Below are 15191 nucleotides of genomic sequence, written 5' to 3' on the forward strand. Positions count from 1 at the left end.
TTTATTCGGGCCGCAAGAACGTTATTGCATGTCTCATAAACATGAAATTCATTCCGAGACATCGAAGTCGTAACTATCCAATTCAACTGTAATCAAATTTAGAGGTCTTCATTTACAACCCTACATGAATTTAAAAAACTGTTCTGACAGACCAATATCAACGATATTGTGTAGATAAATAGCTATTTGTAAACACTGATGAGGATATACGCTGGCGAGCCAAATAAAAGCAAGCTCAGAAGTTGTCAATATTGGACATGTAATCATTATATATAAACCCTAGACACCACCATGACTACCATGTCCGTACATCAACATAAATAAGACACTTCCGACCGACTTCGGTTCCAATACCATGTCTTACAGAGTCATAAATCCAGCTGCCACAAGTCCACCGATGAAAGCTCCCCACATAGGTGCCACCGCAGCTCCAGCACTTGTCTTGTCGAGCCCAGTAACCTTGTACTTCTGGCTACCAATATTCGTATAATTCGCTGTTTCAGGGTCCTTTCTATCACCGTCTGTGAAGACAGCTACGAATGAAAAGCTCTTATTGGAGGCGAGAGCGTCGGCAAATTGGTTGAGAGTGTAGCGGGTATTGTCGCTAGGCGAAAATATGTATTCGCCATCAGATACATTGACTCTCTGTTTGATGTCCCAGCTGAAGCTATGGAGATCATCGGGTCTTGTATACCACTCAAGATCGAACTCGGGCCAACGCTTCAGCTCTGATGCGTTGCCTGTTTTCCAGGTGATGGTGATGTTTTTGGACAAGTCGAGCTCTTCTGCTTTGGGACCCGTGAATTCGAAGGCAGAGGCAGTAGATGCCAAGCCGAGTAGGGCAGTGAAGAAAGTTTTTGTGTTCATTGTTGCGAGATGATTTTTGTTTTGTTGGTATTGTAGTGGAGATGCGTGAGTATCTGGGAACTGTGCGACATTAAATAGTCTTGACTTTGTAGTTTAAAAACGATGCCTAAACACTAGAAACAGAAAAAAAGAACTACGCCACGACGGATGACGGTGCAGCATGAGCCCATAATGCGTGGTTGCTATGACACTCGGCGATTGCCTGAAAAGAACTCGTGATAAATTGCTTTTTGTCCAGCTTTAGACCAGTTAAATCCCTGTGCCAGCGCGCTAACGTCTCGTGCCAAGAGATATCTTTGCCTTGTCATAGGATCCAGAAGGCGGTGTATTGGATGTAAAGTCTGGAAGGATTCTAGCGCTTACGACCTGATCGGCTTGATACGTCCGGACCAAATTGACATCCATTTGTTTTTTTTGCAATCTCTTCAGCTTTTGCCGTCTTGCTAAATTTCCTCTAGGTTTCGACAAAGGTTAATCTGTCTGTGAAGCGAAAGTGACTTCCATACAATTGATGACCTCCGCAGGTACCGTCAAAAGTAAGATGGTCAAGTGACCGTTTTTTTCGTTGCCGCCGGACGTATGATTTGGTTAGACGTTCTTCATTGAGTTGAATATGTCCAGGATGACAGATACCTCAATCCATTCTTGGTTATGCTAGTAATATTAGTAAATCTGCTCGAAAGCAAGTAGTGGGGGAATTAAACAATTAAAGAAGCAATGGAAACACGGAAAGCTTAACTTTATGCTGAGGCCAGGGATGTGTCATTAGTAGTGCCGGCTCTTGGTTCTAAACTTTTCTGGTGGTTACATGCCCACCCTTTTCCGTTGCATTGCCAAGCTAAAACCTAGCGAAACGGATAATTTCTCCAGTCTTAATTTATCCTTGCAGCTCGGCCCGAGTCTGGGCAGGCTAGTGTCTCAAAAAACATACCCTAACTATTTCATTGTCACATGAATATAAATGGATCTATCACTTCGAGGTTCCAGTCTGACTAAAGCCGTTACGGCTATGTTGATTTCAAAAAGGAATGCTACCTAGCATGTGATAACAGGCGTCTTTAAGGAAGAACTAGGTTCTGCGTGGTGATATCAGGCTATAGCCACAGGCTTCAATTGCAAATAACAGTTCTTTAGCAGAGAACATCCGTCTTATCCGTAAATACGAGTAGTGGAAACCAATTTGTAATTATGGAACTCCTGCAGCGAATGGTAGACCCTGTTCATGCTCAACAGGTACCCTTTGAGAAGGTCTTTAGTTTAGTGATCTGCACTAACAACCAACGACCAACGACCAACGACCAACAACCAACAGCTGACAATCGGCAGTTAAAAGAACAAGTGATAATTATCAGTATAACTCATAGCTCATGGAATATAGAGTTGTCATTATTCTTTTTAGAATCAAATAAAAAGCGACATTTAAGCGAAGATAACTTTCTCTTTTTTACTTATCATTTGTTTCTCTTAACGTACAACCACCAAGATAATACCATTGCCCATAGTCTACAGGGTTATATCCATGCTTCACTCAGCTTACACTCCAGCCAATTGTAAAAATGTCTCAGTGGATCTTGCGGCTCACGCTTGACTGATTTGGGTACATCATACGACCCTTGGACATCTTTGATGTCAGGTCCCAGATTGAATACATGGTGACATTTCGTCGTGACATATTTAAACTCCCCCCTCCCCTTATTCTTCCTCATTTCCAAACACCAGAGACCATCAAAACCCATTAATCATTCTTCTACCAAAGATTTCATCATGCAGTTCACCTCAACTCTTCTCGCGCTCCTGACTGCCACGTCGGCTCTCGCCAGTGCCATCTCACCTAACGAAGCGAATGCTTTGCAAGGCAGACATATTGCTACCTGGGGCAAATGTAACGGAACCTCTTGCAAGGTCAATGGAAAGAACTATGGGTGCACCAAGGGCTCTGTATGTACCTGGGCTATGCTTTATTCCGGAGAGAATTTGTTACTAATGCAAATAGTGCACTCGTCAAAGCGGCGGTGGCGATGGTGCCCAATGTGCCAAGTTGGGTGGATCTATCTGCTGCCCTGGCGGAACTCAAAAGGGAAAAGGTTGCAGATGGTAAAATACCATGATCGACAAATCATTATTGACTCGGTCAACCATACACTTCATATCACTTACGTCCGCCTAGTTTGTTTGTAAAAGAGACAACGGTTGGCTGAATTATCAGAACTAGGTTGACGCGTTATGAATATAGCCCTCTCTTACTTGAAACTCAAAATAGATACTAAATACATATCTCTAAAACTATGACACTTAATAAATAATGATTGATTGCAAAGGGTGCTCTTTTTGCAATATCGTCTCAAAATCTAAATTTGCTTCGCAATCCAATTCGTAATAACCGATGCGGTGGTAAATCCCAGGTTGGTGAGAAGGATTGTATAGAAGAAGACCACAGAGTTCGGGCTCAAAACCTTCTTCGGTATCGTCGTCGCAATAGGCAATTGGCAAACAAAAGATCGAACCTTTTGCCTCTGAAAAAGCTAATGTCTGTCGGAAGGCTCCTGAGACCAAACCAGGTTGTGTGGAGGACTCCTGATCTAGTCCATCAAGGTAAGATATGAAAGGAACCCCATCAAGCCCCTCTTCATCCTCGTTCAGCATGCAATCCCAGTCGACTGTTTTCCTTTCGGTTTTTGCATGGCACATGAGGATGTCATCCTCCAGTGAAGGGCCACCTGTGACAGGCCCAACCAGATGTCCACAAACTCTAATGGCACTGCCGTCTATCAAGCCAGTGTCGTGCCTCAAGTCCCTTGGATGCAAATATATCTGTTCGATCGAGCAGCAAAATCTAGTTGCATCCTCGCGTCCATGACTCATATTGTAAGGTCCGTCAATCGACATCCAGCTCCATGAAGGAGCCTTGTAATCGTTTGAACGAGATACAGCCGAGTCATGTCGATACCACAACAGTCCCTCGGGCAGGTTGAGACTCCAAATGCCGGCCAGATATTGACCTTTAATATCGTGCAACAGACGGAATGCTTGCGCGACTCCAGAAAAGGCAATGACTCTGTCTGTCTCATACGTGAGGTTGGAATAGGCATATTGCTCTACCATATTCCACCAGTGCTCGTAGGGTGAGCTCGAATGAGCATCCTTTGCCTCCGAATCTAATACATAGTTAGAACCATATGTTGCCAGTTTTCTCAAAACATAACGCACCTCCGAGTTTCATTGCACTGAGTTCCGACTTCGCAACCACTCCGGGCCCAAACCTGGCGCCATAGTCTGTTCCTTCTGGAAACGTCTCACATGCAAGCTGCTCATGGCAATGCCACCAAAGCTGTAGACATCCCAATACCAGAGATCGTCTTGAAAGGGACAACTCCTGGAAGACCCATCCTCGATCTCTCAAAGGGCTGAAAAACAAGTCCTGATGGCATGTTCTCGCACAGACCATATGAGCCGCTTTGGTTGGTTCACCCTCCTGCTCAAGTCTGACAGACAATGGCTTTATCAACCTTGCATCTCTTGATGTAACTGCACCAGGCATGCATATGTTTAGGGCCGAGTTTCCGTATACAAGATGCATGGTCGCTGCTTCCTTTTGCCAGTCTTCCTCTGAATCCTGGATGATACACAATGAATCAATCCATATGTACTGAAATTGTAATACTTTGCACGCCGTTATGGCCATTTTGTATGTTGTTGGTAGGCATGTGATCTTGATCTTGTTTCGAAGTTGAGCGAGATTACTCTGTAAAAGTTTGAGCGGTTGAGGGGTTTCCCATCGATGCGACAAAGCGACATAGTCAACAGTTCCATCTAGATCTGAGGCACTGACCACCTGAATACTCCTCTTATCAATGATCTTAACTAAACGGCTTGGTAGGAAGGTAGTATTTACTACCATGCTTGTCCTGCAACGTTCATGGCAATCATTACAAGTATCCATCCATTTTGTGACTAGATTCCGAAAAGAGGAACTTTTGAGCGTAAGAGAGTCGGGAGGGCGATATGGACTTGAAGATTCAGAGTGACCTATTATACTTAGCTGTTGCTCGTAAATACCTCGAAGACTTTCGTAGGCTACCTTTAGAATCAAAAACATTGAATACTCTGTAACGCAGATTATCTAGCCAACCGCGCGGTGGAATCTTTGTGTAGCTTATAGAGATCAAAGCGTCATCCGTGGGACGCGGAACATCCAGATATAAGCCGTTCAATGTCTCGATATTAACAGTTAGTACAAGCCAGCCACAGATAAAGCATCCTCGTCTAGCCGCCGCTATGATGGCATCTTTCGATTGTACTAAACACTCGATATCGTCTGAGGGTTCCCTACTTAAAAACGTCTTGCACCAGGAACAAAATCCGGGAGTGTTGGAACTTTTCGGTATAATGCGAAGCGACATTTTAGTTGGCCGGTCCAAGGTAAGACATATAAGTAATATAAAGAAGAGGGGTAAATAATCTTGAAATAATAAGCATAGATTACGCTTATAGGTATATTCCGTTGTCAGGTCTTATACTCACTAGCTGCATAAGTAGACAAATGCACCGTAGTAATAGTAATCCTCCATTGAAAGTAGCTCGACTGACTGTATATGGAATCAGTGCCAGTTATATAGAAGGTAATTATGCCCATTTCCTCCCGTATTGCTTCTTTAAGGTAAGTACAATAGCAATTTTTCGCATAGCGAATGTGGTGCCTTCGAACTTGGATAGGTAAGTGCAACTAACTGAATAAACATCTTGAGAACAAGCGTTCTCCCATTATAGTCTAGAATTATTTTGTGTTAGTAGAGGAACTGCGATGGCCATGGGCGCCAAGTCTACTCTTGACTCTATAAATATCCTTGTGAAGATCGTACAAGACATTGAAAACCATCTTTATTGTCCGGAAACTACTGGTGGATTCGAGTTGGCACTGGAAATAATGAAACCTTGAGATGTCAGAAAAGAGGCTCATGTAAGGTTATGCTTACATTCTTTTCACGTTGGCAAGGACATTTGTTTTTTGCGCAACTCTAGTTTTGTCTCACTTCAGAGTGTTCTAAGGAGACGCTTTAAACTTGCGCCACTGGTCAATGCATTCCAAGACTTCTGGGTACTATTCTGAGAGTTAATAAAGAATTTGTCACGAAATATAAGAGACTCCTGGGACTTTGTTATAAAGGGAGTAGGAAACGAATCTATGGTCTTTCCATTATAGTTGCCTAGCGCTATAATTTAACATTTTAGAATTTAGCGTATTACTATATTGAAATTAGCTCTACTTAGTAATCATTACAAGCCTAATTTAAAAATCTTCTATAGCCAAGTAACTTAACTTAAACATTTTAACTTATCAACGCTAGAGATTTGCTGGCCGCTTTACAGTCCACTAACTACTAAGAGCAATAGATAACTGTCCGCTCAATTGAATTTTGCAAGAATGAGAGCACAATCGCATTCCCACAAAGCGAATAGAGGCTGCTGGACATGTAAAAGTCGGACAAACCGTCATCTACGTCTGAAACTAAGCTAATGTAAGCATCAGGCCGCAAAGTTGGTTGCGATAGAAGCCTTCCTCATTGCAACAACTGCCTTCGTACCGGCAGAGCTTGCGAGGGCTATGAGCCTCGCCTCGTATGGCGACGACCTGAGTCTACTATCGGGCCCCAGTATACCCACTCCAAATGGCCGCACTCATCTGCAAACTCTACCCAGACTGAAACAAAGTTTCTGAACTTCAACTCGAGAGACCTAGATCTCGCCGCAGGCCGCCTGGATTGGCACAGGGTACTAATGGACGCCCTGGCAGGGCCACGATACAATCCCACTATATACCAGCCTGGTACTCACCAAGAACGCGCTATCTTCAGCTACTGTTTGTATTGAGATTCTCGATAATCGATTTAGAGAGCATTGAGCTGACAGGCATTTGAAGATCTTCAAGTGATAGCCCCAATGTGCTCTACTACCCATTCCGATAATGGGTTATGGCGGGAATTACCACCAGTCGCCCTGTCTTCGCATGACGCATCTACCGATGCGCTCTTCTATTCCATGCTTGCGATCTCAGGCCATCATCGCTGGGGCCCCAGTGTCGCGAATCCTTTTAGAACAAAAGCAGTCGAAGCACTTACACGGTCACTCACGCACACAAATAGTTGTGCTCAAAACAGTACACCATCGCAACTGGCAGCAGTCATGATGATGTGCATGCATAGCGTAGGTGGCACCATCGGTATTTCGTGAGGTATTTTGGAAGAAGCTTACCAAATGTCGCCAGGTTTTCGATGTTAATGAGGGCCACTTCTACATTCACTTGGAAGGGGCCAGGCGGGTCTTACACAATTTGAGCTCAGACTACAAGCAGAACAAGATCACCAAGTTTTTATCTGTTTGGCTGATGTACTATGATATACTTGACAACTTTGCTCACCCACTACGGAAGACGCAAAGTCCACTTGACCATAACCTTTCATTCGATAATTCATCAACCGTACGTAGCACCATCCGTCTTGTAGATCAACCTCTCACTCAAACTTGGAACAGATCATAGGCCTCTTGGGCTGCTCGCCGGGTGTTTTCAGTGTTATCCACCGTATCAATGTACTTCGTGCGGATATCCTCCTACAGCACAATGATATACACGCAGTTGCTGAAGCAAGTCAGCAGCGGTCCAGGTTAGAAGCAATGCTTTTATTTTCCGAGCAGCGCCTGAGCCCCGACGAAACTAACTGCCTGGTACACCCCAGCTCGGTGGAAGCTTTAGCCAAAGCGGAACTGTATCGGCTAGCTGCTCTGCTATACCTCCAGCGTGTAGTGCCAGTAGACGGAGATGAGGAACGTAGAACAGTGTACTTGCAGCAGGCACTTTCTATATTGATAGGACTTTCAGTTGCATCGAGTCCTTGGCCCTGTTTTATTATAGCTTGCGAAGTAAAACTGGAAGAGCAGCGATTGCAGATTCTTGAAGTTCTCAACAAAATGGACACGGTACGAAAGGTCGGAAATATGCCCGTTACTCGTACTATTGTCGAAACTGTTTGGAAGCAGCAAGACCTCCGAGTTGGGACGGAACGGGCTAGTTGGTGGTCTTGTCCGAGTTTCGATTTGTCAGTTCCTTGGTTCGCATAATTTAGAAGGTCATCTCTACCATCAGTGATCCGAAAGCCCACGCTACTTTACTTCAACTAATACTGAATACATGGTAATTCACACTTTCATCATTGTAAAACAAAATTGTATAAAGCGGCAAGAGAATGCTTCGAATTCTCAAACTTTCTATCTGGCTGCTATCTCGAGAAGAGTGACCCGGAGAGGTATTTCATCCCCGTATCACAGGCAACTGTAACAACCTTTTTTCCTGGGCCAAGTTCTTTAGCAAGCTGGATTGCAGCTGCAATATTCAGTCCTGATGACGTTCCCACGAAAATTCCTTCGCGTTTGGCAAGTTCCTTACACATCCTTCGCCCTTTTTCTTCTTGCACAACCTGCGTGCCATCGTATAACGTTTCATCAACGTGTTGAGAGATAAAACCCGGTGAGATCCCATCCACACCGTGGGCGCCTTTCTGTCCCTTTGAAAGCAGGGCTGGACCATCAGGCTCGACGAGAACGACTCGGATAGCTGGCATAGCTGGCTTGAGGACACTAGAAACGCCCATCGCCATGCCCCCGGTGCCAAAGGAACCGCAGAATGCGTCAAATCCATCCGGAAATTGAGCGACCAGCTCATGGCCAATTTGTCTATATCCGACGAGCGCGTCGCGATTACTAAACTGATCTGTGTAGAAGTAGCCATCTCGCTTGCTGAGTTCCACGGCTTTATCCTTCATATGCGTCATCAGGTCCGCAGTGGCCTTTCCGGTAGGGCTGTGGGTTATATCAACTGTGGCCCCAAACGCCGACATGGTGCGTAGTTTCTCGTCTGCATACGCATTGGAAGAGAGAGCCACAAATTTGTATCCTTTCACAGCACAAACAAATGCTAGTGATGAGCCTGTGCTACCACCTGTGGCTTCGACAACAGTCATGGGATGGGCAAGTCGTCCGGATCGTTCGGCTTCCTCGATCATTGATTTTGCCATGCGGTCCTTGTATGAGCCTGTTGGACTGAAAAATTCAAGCTTCACATACACATCTGCGCAACCTTCAGGGACAACCTGTTGGAGTCTCACTACCGGGGTATTCCCTATTGTGTGGAGTATCGAGTCGGTTGGAGGAGGAGGAGTCATGGCGACAACTCGTTTGTGATTGAGTCATATAGCTCTTATGGTTTAGCTGCCACTGCAGGTTTCGCTGAAATACGTGAAGAAACCGAGAGGATGTCGGTTTGGCTAGGTGGCCATGGATGGAGAGCGTACGGTAGGTTTTGCTGTAGATTTACGGCGTTCAATTTATAGAAATGTTCTCGTAGCCTACTAAGATATTTCTCTGATTAGCTAGCACAGGAACGGTATGTCTCATGAGAAAGAATGAGTCAATTTGTTACCTAGCAGTTTACGTGTCATATGGCTCGTCCTGTGGAGCAGCGCTTGAAATGTTGGCAATATTTTGCGAACGTTTTTATGCTGGGTTTACCACAGCTGCCTAAAGTTGCTTAGCTCAGACTAGAGACGACAAGTGTACCATTCAAGGCGTTGTCCCCAATTCTGAGCTCGTGGCCCAAGTTCTCCAATCGCATTGCTGTTAGAAACCGTAGCATAACTTTTTGGTGACCAGTAAGCTACAGGGTAGTTCTCATCGATCGCAAAATATTACCCCAAGAAACCAAGGGCTTATCACTTGACGCTATCATTCGAATACGGGCCAATTTATCCAAACTTGCGCCCTCTCGGGCCGGTACTAAGAATTGCCCGTGGAGCTAGTTTCTTATACTCACCAATGAAAGAGTACATGGAAGTTTTTAGTCGGGTGAGGCTGCAAACTAGTATAGAAAAGCGGGTTTTGATCGCAAAAAAATACCATAATTATTCCGGGTACGTATTCAAGTTACCAGCTTATTTGGAAATGGAATTCGAACGTCGCTGCCGTAGTCCCGGTCCAGTCTGTGGTAACTGTGACTACTTGGTCAATATAATATTAATCATTTCCCACAATTGATATGGGAGACATCAGGCGTTCTAGTCTACGATACAGACAACTTATTTGACAATGGCTGCTATCAACCCAAGGACAGAGAACAGCAGTGACCAGCTACAATACTCAAAATGGTGAGCTATATATCTTCCCGGTAAGAATTTATTCTAACAAATGGTAGGAGATACGTGTCAATAGTGTTTGCGTCCTTTATGATCAACTTCACGGCTTGTGGTCTTCTTTTCAGTTTTGGCGTATACCAAGAACATTACGAAGCCATGGTTTCTACTGCCGGTACTCCTTTTACTGGTGCCTCATCCGCCACCATTGATCTTATTGGAACCCTGTCAGCAGCTCTGATGACTATAGTGGCCCCGTTCGTTATGGCGTGGACAAAATACTACGGCCCTCGACCTGTTGTATGCCTTGGAGGAGTATTGTTCGGTATAGCTTCGGCTCTCGCAAGCTTTGGCAGAGTTCTATGGCATTTCCAGCTTGCACAAGGATTGCTGTTAGGATTTGCCACTGGCTTTTCTTTTGTGCCATCTATGACAGTTGCTCCTACTTGGTTCGAAAAGAAGAGAGGCTTGGCCATGGGCATTGTTTCTGCAGGTACAGGCTTAGGTGGTCTAGTTTGGACACCTGCAGTCTCGACCTGTATCGACAGCTTGGGTTTCCGAAACACATTGAGGCTGACCGGATGTATTGCTACGATACTTATTTGTATCTCTGGATTTTGTCTCAACTGGGACGCGTCGATGGCAAAGCACCTCTCAGCACAAAATTCTACTCTTTCCCCTATTACCGCCATTTTTAAGATTCCCATTCCCAGTCAACAGGTGGTTCGTCAAAGGGTATTTCTCATACAAGCTGCCAGTACATTCTTCCAGGGTGCTGCCTATTACATTCCGGTATTCTTCATTGTTATGTATGCCAAGTCGCTGGGGTACACTGAGAAAGAAGGTGCAAATCTAACAGCGGTAAGTAATGCTTGCAACGCCATTGGCAAGGTTGCCGTTGGGTTTATCGCAGACAGATTGGGTAGACTCAATTCTTTCTTCCTAACAAGCCTACTCACCGCTTTTATTTGCGTGGGAATTTGGATCCCAAGCACATTAGTTGGGGATATCAACGAAGCAACTGCCCGCAGTCTTTTTGTCAGTTTTACTGTACTTTACGGGCTACTGGCCAGTGCATTTATCAGTCTATTTCCAGCAGCACTTGTTGAGCTGTTTGGCGTTCAAGAACTCCCACAAATTGCGGGTGTCATGTACATGTTGCAGGGATTAGCCACCCTTGTTGGTACACCTGTTGCGGGAGTACTTGTCCGGGGAGAAGGGGTATCTAGGAATCCTAGCGACTACACTTCAATGGCGGCATGGACTGGAGCACTTATGGCTTTGGCTGCGATTGCCGTTGCTGGAGTGAGGCTGGAGGCGATGAAAGAGTCTAGTAACGGAACCTCGAAGTGGAGATGGAAGCTGTAACTTTTTAGCCCCTGGCTAAGAACAGGTAGTGAAACCTATAGCTACTTAGTGACTCCTCAACAGTTAGACGAAAAGCATCATACCCATTATCAATTGCAAAACCTTAAATTTCGCTTTTAGATAAACCACTGGACTTGAAGATAACAGGGTAAATGCAATTAATCCAATTATTCTGGAAACTTTCATTTGCAACCTCATAAAGGGCGGGCGCCGGACTTTTCGCATCCTGGGTCATGTAGAGCATTAATCCACGCCGTCCTAGAGCGCTGTATGCGTGGTCCACACATACCCACCCGGCATCAGAGATAAGATCGCAAAATATTTCCAGAGTTTTGCTTGGCACAGGTCATTCAGTTAGCCTGCAGCTGAAATTGCGCTACGCAATACACGAGGCAAGTTTTTGACACTTTTACCCGGCGAGTCCAGCCTACATACCCGAACTGCAACTATTTATTCACCTTTTCCACTTGTACTACTTCATCGTTTAAGCACCAAAGACAATACCAAAACCAATCACCCTTTATCGACATTTCATGGAGTTATGCCAGCTGAAGAAAGTGAACGAGGCGTTAGCCAAATAACTAATAAGTCAACAAAATGGTCCTACATCACAATCTAAGTTCTGGTAACGGAGTACTTACTTCTTGCAGGCGCCAATGCTCGATAATCGTAGCCGCGTTCATGTTGAACTTTTCAGGGTGCGGCCTCTTATTCAGCTTCGGAATTTTCCAATCCCTTTACGAAGACATGTCAAGAGAGCCAGGCAACCCTTTCACTGGGGCCTCATCTGCTGAGATCACGTTGATAGGGAGTATCGCCGCGTCTCTAATGAAGCTAGGGGCACCGTACGTTGTTTCATGGACTAAATATTTTAGACCATGGGCTGTTGTGTGCACTGGAGGCCTACTGTACGGTATTGCTAGTGTACTTGCGAGTTTTGGGACTTCCTTGTGGCACTTGCAATTGACGCAGGGGCTTTTGACGGGTATCGCAACATGCTTGTCTTTTATGCCGTCTATGGTTGTCCCACCTAGCTGGTTTGGCCGCCACAGAGCATTGTGTTTGGGCATAATCTCTTCTGGGACAGGTGTTGGCGGACTGGTATGGTCTCCAGTCCTCACTGCCTGCATTGGCACGTTTGGGTATCCAAATACTCTACGGCTTACGGGCTGTATATGCACAGTTATCATGTACATATCAGGCTCTGCTCTGTCATGGGAACCACAGATGGCTGCTTCGTTAAAGTGTACCGACACGCGACCTGGCTGGGCTACTGGACTGTGCAAAGTTCCCCTACCACCACGAGATCTTGTATTCACGCGCAAGTTCCTCGCACAGAGTATTAACGCCTTTTTCCAAAGCGCAGCATATTATACTCCTATCTTTTATATCGCAGCATATTCCAAAACACTTGGCTATAACGAGACGGATGGAGCAAACTTTACAGCTCTCAGCAACGCTTGCAATGCTATAGGAAAGGTTGGGGTCGGATTTGTTGCCGATAAGATTGGACGCCTAGACTCATTCTTTCTGACGACGTTATTGAGTTGCACGTCCACGGCAGGCCTCTGGGTTTCGAGCACCGTTCTGGGGTCATCAGACATAGAGCTTGGCAGAGCACTGTTCATTGCCTTCACAGTCGTGTACGGCTTGTTCGCCAGTGCGTATATTGGCCTCTTCTCGCCTGCGTTAGTTGAACTGTTTGGTATTACTGACATGCCGCATATCACTGGTATCATGTATATGTTTCAAGGCGCAGCTGGCCTGCTGGGGACACCAGTGGCAGGCTTACTGGTAACTGAAAGCGCGTCTCCGAATTCTTATCTCTATATGGCTGCTCTGGTGGGAGCTTTCATGTTTATTTCAACGATATCTGTCTAATGGGCAAGGATGGAATTGATGGTTGAGCGCGCTGGTGGGAAGTGGCAATGGGTATGGGGGCTGTGAGATCATCTTAGTCGGGATTTAGAAAGTCCCGGGCTAGCGCTATGATTTGATGCTTCCCCGTGATGTCGGACGTTACTGTCTCCCAGATTTGATCCATAGTTAGTCCTTGACCAATCATATCTCCCCGCGTATAAGGCTGGGACCGAGCTATCGCCTCGGGCGCGATGGGAATGTCAGAAAGTCCGCGGCTGTAAGCAACATTTAGTTTAAATACCACAAAGATATCTCAATTTTCCCAGTTTACGATTTCGTATCTTACGTCGACATGAAAGTCCCAACCATCGCACCAATCGCCATCATCGGTGGAGGCCCATGTGGTCTGATCCTCGCCCGTCTACTCGAAACTGCATGTATCAACTATGTTGTTTTCGAGCGCGACGCCTCACCATCATCAGCCGTCAAAAGTCAAGGCGGCACTCTCGACATTCATCCCACAACGGGTCAGGAAGCCCTTCGTCGCGCAGGTCTTCATGATCGATTCAAGTCTCTTGCTCGCTACGATGCCACCACAATGACATTAATGGATTCCCGAGGACAATTTCGGTCCATTTTAGGAGGTGATGTCGACGTTGATGGAAGCGATAGACCAGAAATCGATCGTCAGCAGTTGCGGCAGATTTTACTCGACTCCATTCCTGCTGAACGTATTCGTTGGGGCAAGATAACGGATGATGTTGAGCGTAAGGGAAACTCTGGTTGCAAAAGCACCCGCGACTATACGCTTAGATTCCGCGACGGATCAACCGAAACTGGATTTCGAATGATTGTTGGAGCAGACGGTGCATGGAGCAAAGTCCGATCTGTTGTAAGTGTCCAAAATGTTTCTTGTTTACTATACAGCTTTTGAACTAACTTCAATCACAGATTACTGACGCCAAGCCCCAATACTCTGGCAAGGCCTTCATAGAAGGCCGGATATCTCCGGGCAACTCAGCATACCAGTTGGCAGAACAAATGGCCGGTAAAGGAACGGCAATGGCCATGAGCGCCAAGGCTACCCTTGCGGTACAACAAATGTCTGATTCATCCTACCGAATGTACATGGGATTATTATGCCCTGAGTCTCTGACGCTCCCTGGTGGCGATGCCGACCCCTCCGACATAAAAAAAGCACGAAACATGATGCTTGGACCTGGAGGCTTCTTTGAATCCTGGAGAGAGGACTTGAGAACTTTGATCGGGGCCGCTGAAGTTCCATGGCGTCCTTGGCCACTTTACCGTCTCGACAAAAACCTCTTTTCTGAAGCAAATAGTCAACATCGCTGGACCCGAGCTCCTGGAGTTGTTTTACTTGGCGACGCAGCACATTTGGCTGCTCCAAACGGCGAAGGCGTGAACCAGGCGATGTACGACTCTCTGGTACTATTCGATCAAATTCTAGCGGAAGTCGGTGCTGTTCAAGAAGGAACCTACAACCAAGAAGCCGACACAGAAGCTTTGGAGAGAGCAATTGCTGCCTATGAGAAGGAGATGAAGCCCCGCGCTTATGAGCATATTCAGAGCAGTATCGATATGGAGACATTGATGTATAATGATGATGGAGCGCAGCAGATGATAGCAGCTTTTGCTGAGGAGCATGGTTCAAAATGAACTGGTTGCCCAATCAGACGCCAGATGGTCCCCCTTTTATACTAATGATGTTGTTTCTGTGCCGGGAACTTGGGATAATATGGCTCTCTGGAGTTCTCTAGATATTGTTTTGGCGGTTAGAATCACTACCCTTTTAGATAGATTGTTTTTGTATTTCCTAGAGTATAACAAAAAACACTGCTATTAAACTAGATACGACAAACTCGGAATAAGTTGCCCTGAACGGCTGCCCCGAAGACGCTC

The 15191-nt window shown here is 45.7% G+C and overlaps 8 protein-coding genes across 8 annotated transcripts; 5 read left to right on the forward strand and 3 right to left on the reverse strand.

The window, feature by feature from the left end:
* Window positions 1-91: 91 nt before the first annotated feature.
* On the reverse strand, window positions 92-1069 carry EDB82DRAFT_494332 (uncharacterized protein). The gene has a single exon (XM_025732807.2). It carries the CDS (start codon window positions 865-867, stop codon window positions 361-363), a length of 507 nt encoding a protein of 168 aa, XP_025583777.1. The 5' UTR covers window positions 868-1069; the 3' UTR covers window positions 92-360.
* Window positions 1070-2524: 1455 nt separating this feature from the next.
* EDB82DRAFT_494334 (uncharacterized protein) lies at window positions 2525-3139 on the forward strand. The gene is made up of 2 exons (XM_025732808.2): window positions 2525-2805; window positions 2861-3139. Exons 1-2 carry the CDS (start codon window positions 2632-2634, stop codon window positions 2963-2965), a joined length of 279 nt encoding a protein of 92 aa, XP_025583778.1. The 5' UTR covers window positions 2525-2631; the 3' UTR covers window positions 2966-3139.
* On the reverse strand, window positions 3140-5280 carry EDB82DRAFT_443101 (heterokaryon incompatibility protein-domain-containing protein). Its single transcript, XM_025732810.2, has 3 exons — window positions 4946-5280; window positions 4075-4893; window positions 3140-4022 (listed from the first exon to the last, which is right to left on the reverse strand). Exons 1-3 carry the CDS (start codon window positions 5265-5267, stop codon window positions 3160-3162), a joined length of 2004 nt encoding a protein of 667 aa, XP_025583779.2. The 5' UTR covers window positions 5268-5280; the 3' UTR covers window positions 3140-3159.
* Window positions 5281-6197: 917 nt separating this feature from the next.
* On the forward strand, window positions 6198-8062 carry EDB82DRAFT_443102 (fungal-specific transcription factor domain-containing protein). The gene is made up of 5 exons (XM_025732812.2): window positions 6198-6344; window positions 6395-6724; window positions 6785-7068; window positions 7130-7342; window positions 7396-8062. The coding sequence occupies exons 1-5, from the start codon at window positions 6290-6292 to the stop codon at window positions 7978-7980; spliced, it is 1467 nt and encodes a 488-aa protein (XP_025583781.2). The 5' UTR covers window positions 6198-6289; the 3' UTR covers window positions 7981-8062.
* A 76-nt stretch (window positions 8063-8138) lies between these two features.
* On the reverse strand, window positions 8139-9080 carry EDB82DRAFT_427118 (cysteine synthase; the record flags this gene model as incomplete). The annotated part of the gene is made up of 1 exon (XM_025732813.1): window positions 8139-9080. The coding sequence occupies one exon, from the start codon at window positions 9078-9080 to the stop codon at window positions 8139-8141; it is 942 nt and encodes a 313-aa protein (XP_025583782.1).
* A 919-nt stretch (window positions 9081-9999) lies between these two features.
* EDB82DRAFT_534888 (monocarboxylate transporter) lies at window positions 10000-11411 on the forward strand (the record flags this gene model as incomplete). Its single annotated transcript, XM_025732814.1, has 2 exons — window positions 10000-10058; window positions 10106-11411. The coding sequence occupies 2 exons, from the start codon at window positions 10000-10002 to the stop codon at window positions 11409-11411; spliced, it is 1365 nt and encodes a 454-aa protein (XP_025583783.1).
* Window positions 11412-11836: 425 nt separating this feature from the next.
* EDB82DRAFT_120663 (monocarboxylate transporter) lies at window positions 11837-13458 on the forward strand. The gene is made up of 2 exons (XM_025732815.2): window positions 11837-12011; window positions 12062-13458. The coding sequence occupies exons 1-2, from the start codon at window positions 11953-11955 to the stop codon at window positions 13290-13292; spliced, it is 1290 nt and encodes a 429-aa protein (XP_025583784.2). The 5' UTR covers window positions 11837-11952; the 3' UTR covers window positions 13293-13458.
* On the forward strand, window positions 13459-15107 carry EDB82DRAFT_120664 (uncharacterized protein). The gene is made up of 2 exons (XM_025732816.2): window positions 13459-14163; window positions 14223-15107. Exons 1-2 carry the CDS (start codon window positions 13624-13626, stop codon window positions 14946-14948), a joined length of 1266 nt encoding a protein of 421 aa, XP_025583785.1. The 5' UTR covers window positions 13459-13623; the 3' UTR covers window positions 14949-15107.
* The last annotated feature ends 84 nt before the right edge of the window (window positions 15108-15191 follow it).

This window comes from Fusarium venenatum (genome assembly GCF_020744135.1).
Source record: "Fusarium venenatum strain MPI-CAGE-CH-0201 chromosome Unknown EDB82scaffold_2, whole genome shotgun sequence".
NCBI classification, from domain to species: domain Eukaryota; kingdom Fungi; phylum Ascomycota; class Sordariomycetes; order Hypocreales; family Nectriaceae; genus Fusarium; species Fusarium venenatum.

Bases quoted from the DNA above. Each gene is read 5' to 3' on its own strand.
- EDB82DRAFT_494332 (XM_025732807.2), bottom strand. From the start codon at position 867: ATGAACACAAAAACTTTCTTCACTGCCCTACTCGGCTTGGCATCTACT.
- EDB82DRAFT_494334 (XM_025732808.2), top strand. From the start codon at position 2,632: ATGCAGTTCACCTCAACTCTTCTCGCGCTCCTGACTGCCACGTCGGCT. The intron at 2,806-2,860 runs GTATGTACCTGG...TAATGCAAATAG, and splicing joins ATGGGTGCACCAAGGGCTCT to TGCACTCGTCAAAGCGGCGG.
- EDB82DRAFT_443101 (XM_025732810.2), bottom strand. From the start codon at position 5,267: ATGTCGCTTCGCATTATACCGAAAAGTTCCAACACTCCCGGATTTTGT. The intron at 4,894-4,945 runs GTAGCCTACGAA...TAAGTATAATAG, and splicing joins CAATGTTTTTGATTCTAAAG to GTCACTCTGAATCTTCAAGT. The intron at 4,023-4,074 runs GTGCGTTATGTT...ACTATGTATTAG, and splicing joins CAGTGCAATGAAACTCGGAG to ATTCGGAGGCAAAGGATGCT.
- EDB82DRAFT_443102 (XM_025732812.2), top strand. From the start codon at position 6,290: ATGAGAGCACAATCGCATTCCCACAAAGCGAATAGAGGCTGCTGGACA. The intron at 7,069-7,129 runs GTAGGTGGCACC...AAATGTCGCCAG, and splicing joins TGATGATGTGCATGCATAGC to GTTTTCGATGTTAATGAGGG. The intron at 7,343-7,395 runs GTACGTAGCACC...AACTTGGAACAG, and splicing joins CATTCGATAATTCATCAACC to ATCATAGGCCTCTTGGGCTG.
- EDB82DRAFT_120663 (XM_025732815.2), top strand. From the start codon at position 11,953: ATGCCAGCTGAAGAAAGTGAACGAGGCGTTAGCCAAATAACTAATAAG. The intron at 12,012-12,061 runs GTCCTACATCAC...TACTTCTTGCAG, and splicing joins ACTAATAAGTCAACAAAATG to GCGCCAATGCTCGATAATCG.
- EDB82DRAFT_120664 (XM_025732816.2), top strand. From the start codon at position 13,624: ATGAAAGTCCCAACCATCGCACCAATCGCCATCATCGGTGGAGGCCCA. The intron at 14,164-14,222 runs GTAAGTGTCCAA...CTTCAATCACAG, and splicing joins GGAGCAAAGTCCGATCTGTT to ATTACTGACGCCAAGCCCCA.